The following is a 10,421-nucleotide window of genomic DNA, read 5'->3' as shown; positions in this document are numbered from 1 at the left end:
CTTTTACTTGCTAGCGTGCTGTTACTATGAGATCAGCCAGCCTAGCTTTTAACCCACAACCACTTTTCCACCTGCTCCCCCCATCCCCCAAATCAACAGGCTTGTTGAGGCTGGGGAGGATAATGGCTGGATGGGGGTAGATGTGGGCAAAAAATCACCTGCATTTACCTGAGTTCCTCGTTCACTGCTCTTGGCTCCAATGCAGTCTGTGAATATTGGGTCTGAAGGATACACAACTGAATGCAGGATCAGAGGATACTGGGAACTCCCTTCTCAAAATTGTCCCCAATACATCTCTACCCATATTTACCAGCATCCTTTCTTCATTCTTTCCTTTTCCCTGATGACAGAGAATAATTGGCTTCCCTTTTTCTTCCCTGAGCAGCTATGCTCCAGAATTCTTTTCTTTGTTCCATAGCAGTCCTGATTCAGTCTCAGGTTCCCACATTTCTCCCTTTTGATCTAAGCCTTTCTGTGCCTGAGGCTGTCACAGTATAATAATCCTGTTGCATCTTTTCCCCATAGATGTGTGTCCTCCTGTCTCTCCTCTTATTCACCCCACGGTGCAGTCAGAATCCTGTTTTCATTCCCTCAGTTGTCATTTCTCAGGCTCTGGCTCCTCGTTCTGGGCCTGGTTTACTTCATGGTGCTGGGTAGGCTCTCTCATTTCGAGTTCAGTTTCTAACGTTTCTGGAAAACCCTTTGTTCCTGGGATTCTTTGTGGTCTGAGTGTTCCCTTGGCCTCACCCGGCAGCCCGTCTGGATCTTGCCCCGGCCTCATTCGGACCGCGTCTGGCCCTGCGATCTATCTAGGTCTTTGGCTCGCTCCCTTCCGTTCAGTGTCTCTGGGTTCTTCTCCAGCCGCCGCACAGGCCCAGCTCGGTTTCTCTCCAGCCAGCGGGCTCCCTCCTTTGTCCCGGCTCCGGGTGTGGGTCCGCCCCGAGCGGGGCAGCCCTCCCGCCCCGCGGAGTGGGCCTCGGCCTCTCGCGGCCCCTGTGGCCGGCCAGGCCTTTCATCCCGACGCGCCAGGGGCTTCCCACCCAGCGGGGCTCCGGCGGAACGCCCCCGCGGGGGCTGGCCTCCCGGCCCCCAACCTCGGCCCCCCCCCCCTGCCCGGCCGCGCGGAGGTCCATAGCCCCTGGTGTGTGTGTGGTGGCGGGGGGGGGGACCTGGGGGGGCCGCCCCGGGGCCGAGGACGCGCCGGGCCGCGGAGGCGGCGGGAAAAGGGGCGGGGAGCGGGCCGGGCCAGGCGCTCCTGACGGGAGGAGCCGCTGCCGCCGCCGCGGGCGGGGTGGGCTGAGGGAGGAGCGGAGCCGAGGGGTGGGGAGGCGGAAACGCCAGCGGGACCGGCGGCGGAGCGCGAGCGGGCTGAGGATCGGAGAGCGAGCGGCAGGCCGGCAGGGCAGGCGCGGAGCGGAGAGCCGAGAGCCAGGGCGCCGCCGCCGCCGTCCCGGGCCGCACAAAGGGCCGAGGCTGGGGCCGTCGCCTCAGCGCGCGGACCTGCAAGCGGCGCCCGCCGGGGCCCCGGGAGAGCGCGGCGCGGGCGGCCATGGCCGGCTACGTGCCGGGTCAGCAGCCGGCCAACCGCAGCCAGGAGAAGGAGTTCGTGCAGGCGTACGAGGATGTGCTGGAGCGCTACAAAGGTGCGGCGGCGGGCGGGCGGCCCGGGGACTGGCCGGAGCCGGGGCCCGCGGCAGGTGGGGCGGCGGGCGGGGTGGCGCCCACCAGCGCTGGGGCCGGGCCGGAGCCGCCGGGGGCCGGGACCGGCTCATTTCCAGAGTTGAGATGAGCCTCCGAGCCTTCGCCCACCTGGGACGGCGCCTTCACAGCACTAGTTACATTCTAGTGCCCTGTTATCTGGCCCCCGCTGGAAGGAGGCGAGGCCGGGCGCTGTTTCGGAGACCTAACGCGGCGGGGAGTGCGGGGAGGGGGAGGAGAGGAGGAGGAGCTGGGGCGGGAGAAGCCTCCCGTTCCTGGAGAGGCTCGGACCTCCGCGTGCCCGCCGAGGGTCCCTCGTCCCCTTTTGTCTCCCTCGGCCTCTGCTCAGTCGCGTGGCAGCCGAGGTTATGAACCACCTTGGTGACTTGGGGGTCGGGGGGGCAGCGGTCGAGCGTCGGCCGGGGTCGGTGAATGTGCAGTTTTGGTGGCGAGGCCTCCTCCCACCCCCAGCCCCTGGGCTTCCAGCCTGATCGAGGCAGGGGTCTATGCTCCCCCCTCCCCGCCCCCCCCAAAGATTTGTCTTGGATCTCGGATTTCCGCCCCTGGAAGCTCTTTTGCTAAGCACTTCTGCAAGTTAATGCCTTATCCAAAGCCCGGGTATCTGCAGAGAAAGTTTTGACAGGCCCAGAGTCTCGGTGGACCGCATTTCCCTAACTGCTGTAGGTGCCCCTTAGTGGAAGCCAGGGATGCGTGGCCTTAGGAGGCCCCTGCTTTGATCTTTAACATCCAGTTCTGGGGTTTTGCTTTGTGTGGCAGTTGTGCTTTCCACAGACATGGAGATTTTCCCAGAAACTACATAGGCAGCACTTTCTCCTATTTTATTCAGCTGGGGCCCTTGTGACTGGGCCTTTAGTTTCTTTTCATCTGAAGGAGAGGAAACTTCAGCCCTTCTGACCGAGTCCAGCATACTTGCTTACGGCAGCTACTCAGTGAAGGGAAACTAATGAAGAAGCTGTAAAACGTTTTTTTTTTTTTCCCTCATGCCTTTAGAGTTCTGCTTGGGAATGCAGCAGAGAGAGAGAGAGGGAGGGAGGGAGGGAGAGAGAGAGAGAGAGAGAGAGGTAAAATGCTGAAATGGACCTGCTTGGGAGTTCTACTTGTTCTCTTCTGCATTAGCTCCTGTAAGCTGTCCAGGTTTTCCTGCCTGCAGCAAGTTTTCTGTCACCCCCCTGTGGTCTTTCTTTTAAGAAATGTGGTTCATTTCAGAGCACAAAGAGGTTAGATTGTGCTGCTGAACTTCATTGAAAAAAAATACTGCTAAGTGGATGGTTTCATTAAGTTTCCTTTGCAGGCTTTTGAGCAACTCTGCGTTCTTCAGAGGGAGGACCCTCTGAGCCTGTCTCGGCTGTTACAGCTTTAAAAACCAGCAGAATTAAAACAAAAATAGGTGAAGAAATCCAAGTACCTCAATGAATCATATTGCTGGTGGCCTCCAGCTGAAAGGAAGTTGAATTGCTGCCATATGAAACTAGGAAAGAAGGGGGAAGCAGAGCGTATTCCAGGAGAGGCTCCTGTGTCCAGTCCTTTTAGCTGTCTCTCTCAGTTTGGCCTTCCTCTGAAGGACTTTGATCAGGTGTATAGGAATTTGGTCCTTCCCAGACACAGATCTCTCTCTTGAGGGGAAGAATGAGTCAAAAATGGTTGGCCAGAGTAAATTAACTTGAGCTGTATGAGTCTGTTGTGCAGTCTGCTTTATGATAGGTGTAGAAGAATTTCTCTTCCCCCCACTGCACCATTCTCACTGGGAAGTCAGGGTGGATTAGCACCCTGGCCTTTGTTACTTTGCTGTGTGGAATTTCTGCATTTTCCAGATTTAGAAATCCCCTTACTACCTTATTGGAGAACTGTTTGCCTAAGCTGGAATCAATAGAGTGAGCTGGGGAGGTAGTTTGTGAGGTTAAAGCCAGGAATTAGATTTGGAGAGACTTGGGGAAAGAGATATTGATGATGATGGGGTCCTAGACACTCACTGTTTGGCCACTAAATTACTTGGATCTCTCTTTCTGCTGCTATTAATTTGTAGTCACCTCATTTCTACAAATGAAGTAGGATTTTTGTATTCTGAAGGAGAGCTAAAGTTTTCAGCTGCGTAAACTGCCCTGGAAGGGGCAAAGATGAGAAGGGAAGTGATGCATTTGCATTGTGAAGGAAATAGAGCAGTATGTATTGCAGCTGTATTAAGGATGGTTTTCAAGCACTGGTTTTCCAGAATTGTGCTTGGCAACCATTTTCCTGTATGCTGGTCATGAGCATGGTTTTGGCAGGATTAGATGATTTAGCATGGACGTAAACACTCTGTTTTATTTCCTAAATATCCCAAAGCCTCTTTCAGAGCCTGACTGGCCAGCAAACAGGAGGTATTAGGTAATAACTCTGGATCCTAACCTTTCAGAGTGGGCAGCACCCCGACAGCGTCAGGGTAGGTTCTTCATTCTTCCAGTCCTCCAACCAACAATTGTTATATACCTGTTAGAGATAACACAGTGTTAGCCACTGGAGATGCCAGAATTATGAATGAGATCTGGATCCTGCCCTTGGTTATTCAATCTAGCACGGGAAAGATATATGCAAAACATGATAAATGCTAGAACAGAGGTGTTGATAAAGTACTATGGAAGTAAGAGGAGGGATGAATACCCTACTTGGGGTTCACTGGGAGATTTGACAAAAGTGGTGACACTTGAGAGAGCCTTTAGGGATGAATGGTATTTAGACTGATGGAGGGCGGTAGGGAGGGGAGAAGGCAGAGGGAATAAATAACACGTGCAAAGGCATGAAGGGATGAACGGTTCGAGGAACAGGAGTAGTTGGATGCGACTGAAGGGCTAGAGTTTTGTGGGAGCAGATGATACTGTAAAGAACTCAGAGTCCAGCTTGTAAAGATTCTTTTGTGGCTTTATTCCATAGGCACTGGGGGAGTCAGTCATTGAAAGTTAAAAAAAAAAAATAAAGCAACCATTTGTATGCCAATTTTATTACTTCATAATAGAGGACATACCTGTGCAGTGATTGGAAATATTTACATTGCTATCTGGAGCACCCTTTTCCTTATACCAAAGTGCTTATGAAGCTTGTAATCAGATGGTTGCTTGGTAAACATGAAAACAAAGAAAAGAGGAATGTTTCATCCAGATGATGATATGGGCCCATCACAAAGTTCTCTGCTCTGTAGACTGAGGTCCCTGTGAACACCAACGGAAACTAAGAAAGAACAGTAGTTGAAGAGGTAGGAGGACCCGGATCTGATTCTTTTCTTAGTGTAGAGTCAAACTCTATTCTAGGCCACATATGGACAGAGTTTTAGGTTTTAGGGAGGAGGTTTAAAAACAAACACAATCTGGATTCGAGGTAGTTGGTTAAGCAGCATGGGTAATATGTAAGTTGGTTCAGGAGGAATTATACTTTCTGTTTTCACAAAGCCCTAAAGACTGAAAAGCCTTCACATGCCAGGCTGGACTAGGAATAAAAGAGAACATTCACATTTCAACGTTGGTAACATGGACTGTCTGGTACTTAAAAACTTCAGAGTTCTCACTAGGTGCCATGGGTTATATGAAGCTAATTAGGACTGATTTTTGTTTATCATATCACAGAAAAGAACTTAAAAAACTCACCGCACAGAGAGTTGGGAGTGAAGGGTCTACCTACTATTTAATATGTAAAACCAGCAAGGCAGTATGATATAGTAGAAAGAGGCAAGGTTTTGAATTTCTTCAGTTCTACTTTTGCCACTTACCTTCTGCTGTGTGACCTTGGAAAAGTTGCTTAACCTCTGATCTTTGTGTTTCTCATCTGTTAAAATGGGGATGATAATACTAACTCCTTGGGATTCATGAGAGTATAAATGAGCTCTTGGCACATATTAGGCCATTAATGTTTAGAAAAACCGTCATGTATATAGTACCTTGTATTTTACAGAGCAGCTTCATATTCATCATCTTATTTGACCTCCATAATATCCTGTAAAGAAAGTGTTATATATACACCTGGGCAAATTTAGGCAGAGACTTAAATTATTGCCCAAGAGCCAGAGGATCCAGGCTTCTAGATGAAGGTTTCCTATTATAATTTCCTATTATAATTTCCTATTATAGAAGGAAATTTAAAAATCAGAGCAGTGACTTGGTTGATTGTGACAGTGCTTTAGTTGTTAGTATCATTGTATATAAGTATCATTCTTGTTATCAGTTTTTAGCCTCTGAACTACAGTCACACACCTTATGTGGCTTACCGGATCTCTGAACTGTGAAGGATTTCTTTTATTATGGGAGAGGTTTCATGGTATATAAATCACTTTGAAATTTTTATACAAAAGCAGTGTAGTGCAAAGTGATAAAGTTTTGTTAACACAGTGGTTGGAAAATACAGGCTTAGGATTTGGTATTGTTTAAGCGATACTCTGAAGCAACCTCTTGGGTAAATGTACACTCAGTTTTTAAGTTCCTTTTTAGAACACAGCCCATGAAATGGAGTGGATAGCTTCTAGACAGAACAATAGACTAATTGCTACTTTTGGACATGAACACTGTTAATTCAGAAAGTGAGTCAAGTCCGTCTGCTGGGAAATCACAAGCTTTGGCCACGTTCATGCTGTTGAAATCATAAAATGTGTGCATGTGCTAACAGTGCTTATGAGAGCTACTGCTTGCTTGCTTGCTTGGCAGGTGACATCATGAACACCAGGGAAATGCATCAGCTGAGGCCTTATTGTCCTGGTACTTTTCAGTGCCAGTTTCAGGTTTTAGAGATCACAGTAGAGAGAATACTTCAGAGTGCACATCTGGGAACAGGATCAAAGTCACAAGTGAACAATTATGGGTTGCACAATGAGTTGGTAGTGTTTTCTCAATGATCTTGAAAACACTCAGGCCCTCCTTTTACTAAGTAAGGTTGGCCCTTTCTGCTTCTGGTAATTATATGTTGAGCCACGTTGCAGCTAGGTTGTGTGGTGTGCTAAAGCTTCTGCTTCTGCTCTTCATGGTTTTGATTGGAGTTTAAGCCTCTGTTCTCTTGCTTCTGTCAGGGGCATTTACTAATTTCCTGGCCTGTAGGAGCCCTTTCAGCCCCATTGGCTTGGTTTGCAGTATCTAAGAATGTTTATTCCAACTTTTTTTGCTACTTCTAATAAAATATTATTTTTCCTTCCAGAACTCCTCAGTTCCTGGAATAAATTACACTGACTTTCTGATTCTTTGTCTCCAGCTTTTGGGGCCTTCCATAATTTGACTTGTCCTGCATACCTAACTATATCCACTGTGACTGGTTCTCTGCTTCATTTGGGCAGGTCTCAGTAATCCTTCCCCCGGGTCCTCATACCTGCCTCTGTGTCTTTCTGTTCTCTCTTCCTGGAATGCCCTCTCCCTTTCTCTCTGATTCTTCAAGTCTTATCTCTTTCTTCTTAATTAAAGCTAAGCACGAGCCCTGTGTCCTCCATGCATGTCCTCCTTTCTTCCATTCCTCTATCAGACATTCATCTCTCCCTTCCCTGATCTCTTAGAATGTCTACCTCATAATTAGTTCTTTAACTATATACTGTTTTGTGTTATTCTTGCATTGCCTCATGTCTGTTAGAATTGTTTCCCTAATGAGGTTTTATACTCTTACATTGTAGGGACTTTTTATACTTCTTTTGCATGTGGTCGATTGGCAGGGAATTTCTCTCAAGAGAAAGGGCAGTCATAGCACTTTCAAGTCATATTTTAAAATAATTTTATTTTCATATTGTAAAAGTAGTATGTGTTTAATGTAGAAAATGGTAAAAAAATACAGGACAGTGTATAGAACTTTAGATAATATGCCTTCCATGTGTGTGTGTCGGGGGAGGGGGGGCGGGGAGTGTGGAGGGGCAGGCCAATTAACAGATAGATGTGCTTTAGCTGGAGAGAATGCAGCTCTCAAGGATAGGCCCTTTTTAGCCAGCCTGGGATCTGATACCCTTAGCTTGCTTTTGGCTCCATACATTTGTGTTACATTGTGAGTCTACTTTCACTGGGCCCAAACACTTATTTTTCTTTCTCTGTTCAAAACTGCTTTCTTCTGCATGACCATGTGTCAGTCATCAGGGATGTATGCCTGTTATCAGGAATGATTTGGGTTGTTGCCTAGGACAAGTTAATTAATTGGTCAGTCAGCATCTTTCTTTTGGGCAAGGGCTTTGCCAGCTGTACTGCTGGCTTCCCTCTTACCATAGCAAATTTCTCTCATCATTTTTCCTCAGAAATGTAAACACAGTTCCTTTGTGTTGATGAAAAGAACAAGCTTGCTTGAAGTGTCTTTTGGAGTTCAGATGGTTTCAACCCGCAGGAGCATGTTGGATTGAGATATATAGGAAGGGATTTTTTTTTTTTGGCTGTGTTTTTCAGTTGGTCACTCACAGTGAATAAACTCACTGCGTACACTGTATTCTACCAGTAGCTATAAGCAGATACTGTGTTGGGGAGGTGGGAGGCACTTAGGAGCATTGAAAAAATATTAAGATTAGGGGTGGAGGGAAAGAAGGTCCTGTGAATGTTCATATGGGGAGCCTGAGTTTTATGCAATGGACAGGATTAACGTAGTGGCTGTGTAAATGATGGATGAGAGCGGAGACTGACTCTCTAGGAGGTCACTGTTGTAATTGAGTCAAGAGGTTAGAGTAAGGGTTATTAAAGAGGGAGTGGGCATATTTGAGAGACATTTTGGGCAGGTACAGGGACTTAAGTTCAGATACTATACTAACATTGCTAACTCTTTTCTAGAAGATTTTGCCTTAAAAAAAAGAATTAACTACCCCTCACGCCAGGGCTATTCCAAAACAAAATCTTCTTTCTTGTATAAAAATCTTCTTTTAAAGATTTTACTCCATTCTGAACTTGTTAGATAGGGCTGTGCCTTTGAACCTATGACTTGAGGTTGTGTTTCTTCGTCTTTACTTCTCATTTAAACTAACAATGCTGAGTGCCTCAGAATACCTATTCTACCCATTCTCTGGACAACCTTCATTGTATGCTTCCAGGAATACCTGCCAAGAATTGCATAAGAAATCCTCTTAAATCCCTTCTAAAATCTTCCGTTATATCTTGAAGTGCTAATCTCCCAGGGTGTCAGGGGGCTTGTTTGGAGGATCCATTCATTCATTTAACTAGTAATCATTTATTGAATGTGTCTACTCTGAACCAGGCAATAGGCAAGGTGCTGAAGGAGCAAAGATACTGTCCTTGCATCTCTATGACCTTACAGTTTAACAGGGAAAACATATTGGTGAACTGACAATTACTGTCCATTGTAGGGAGTGCTATCCAACAGATGAGTCTGGTGCCATGGTAGTGAAGAGGAGTACCCATGACAGCCAGGGTGGGAAGGGGCCAGGGAAGGCATCCAAGAGGAAATGACTGAGCTGTCACCTAAAGAATTCAGAACTCTAGGCAAAAAGTTCAGGTAAAGGGCATTCTGGGCAGCATGAACAGAAGTAGGGATGAGAGAGCCTTAGGAGAGGAAATATGGAATCTTAGTAAGGTTGGAGTGCAGGATGTGAGGGAAGGAGAAACGAGATGAGGTAGGAAAAGTAGGCAGAGCTAGAATGTTGACTGGCTGTGTATATCATACTGCAGAGTTTAGACTTCATCCTACAGGCTTTTGGGAGCCATTGAAGGATCTTAGGCAAGGAAGACTAGGGTTGGGTTTACATTTTAGAAATACCCCTGCTCTGGCAGAGTCGTGAAGGAGGATTGGAGAGGGGCAAGTCTAGTGACAGACTAGTTAGGAGGCTGTTACAGTAACTTAGGAGTGATTAGAGTGTAAACTAAGGTTGTGGACCTAGTAATGTAAAGTGGGCAAATCAAGAAACGTTAAGGGGTAAAATCCATATATTTATTTATTTATTTTTTTGTCTGTGTTGGGTCTTTGTTGCTGTGCGCGGACTTTTTCTAGTTGCTGCGAGCGGGGGCTACTCTTTGTTGCGGTGCGCGGGCTTCTCATTGAGGCGGCTTCTCTTGTTGCAGAACACGGGCTCTAGGCGCATGGGCTTCAGTAGCTGTGGTGCTCGGGCTCAGTAGTTGTGGGTCACGGGCTCTAGAGCACAGGCTCAGTAGTTGTGGCGCATGGGCTTAGTTGCTCCGCGGCATGTGGGATCTTCCCGGACCAGGGCTCGAACCCGTGTCCCCTGCATTGGCAGGCGGATTCTTAACCACTGTGCCACCAGGGAAGCCCCCATGTATTTTGACACCTATAATTGAATGTGGCATATGAAGGGAGAGGGAAGAACCTAGGATGACTTGCAGGTTTCTGTGTGGGTGGGGGGTGTCATTAACTAAAATTGGGAGTGTAAGGAGAGGAAGGTTATTTCCAGTGATGTGGTGGCAGTGCTGGTGCAGGGGATGGTACTGAGTTCAGCTTTGGTTGCATTGAGGTTGAGGTTTCTGTGGGATGCTGGCAGAGGTGCCCTGCAGTAGGTGGTTGTATACAGTGTGGAGCTCAGGAGAGCTATAGATGGGGCAGCTGTCAGCTTCTGGAATCAGAGCCACAGGAGTGGACGGACCAGGAGATTGCTGAGCAAGTGTGTTTACAGTGAGAAGAGGTTTGAGACAGAAAAACTCTGGGGAACTCCAAAGGGAGGGTGGTTTGGGGAACAGAGGAAGGGGATCCTGTGAAGGAAACTGTCCACCAAAAGGGAGTGGCCAGAGATGTAGGAGGAAGAGGAGAGAAGTGAGTTCTAGAAGGAAGGT

The 10,421-nt window shown here is 47.7% G+C and overlaps 1 protein-coding gene across 2 annotated transcripts in view; it reads left to right on the top strand.

Moving 5' to 3' along the window:
* Nucleotides 1–1,413: 1,413 nt before the first annotated feature.
* MACF1 (microtubule actin crosslinking factor 1) overlaps nt 1,414–10,421 on the top strand; it is a 327,723-nt gene continuing 318,715 nt past the window's right edge. Inside the window, exon 1 of one of the 2 annotated variants that reach the window (XM_060140476.1) lies at nt 1,414–1,643. In XM_060140476.1, coding sequence (XP_059996459.1) covers nt 1,550–1,643 — 94 coding nt within the window. In that variant the 5' untranslated portion in view covers nt 1,414–1,549. The remainder of the gene's footprint in view (nt 1,644–10,421) is intronic. The other variant, XM_060140475.1, reaches the window with a different exon arrangement.

The sequence above is a fragment of the Lagenorhynchus albirostris genome, chromosome 2 (genome assembly GCF_949774975.1).
Source record: "Lagenorhynchus albirostris chromosome 2, mLagAlb1.1, whole genome shotgun sequence".
In the NCBI taxonomy this organism is placed as follows: Eukaryota; Metazoa; Chordata; class Mammalia; order Artiodactyla; family Delphinidae; genus Lagenorhynchus; species Lagenorhynchus albirostris.
This window is presented reverse-complemented; position numbering and strand designations above follow the sequence as displayed.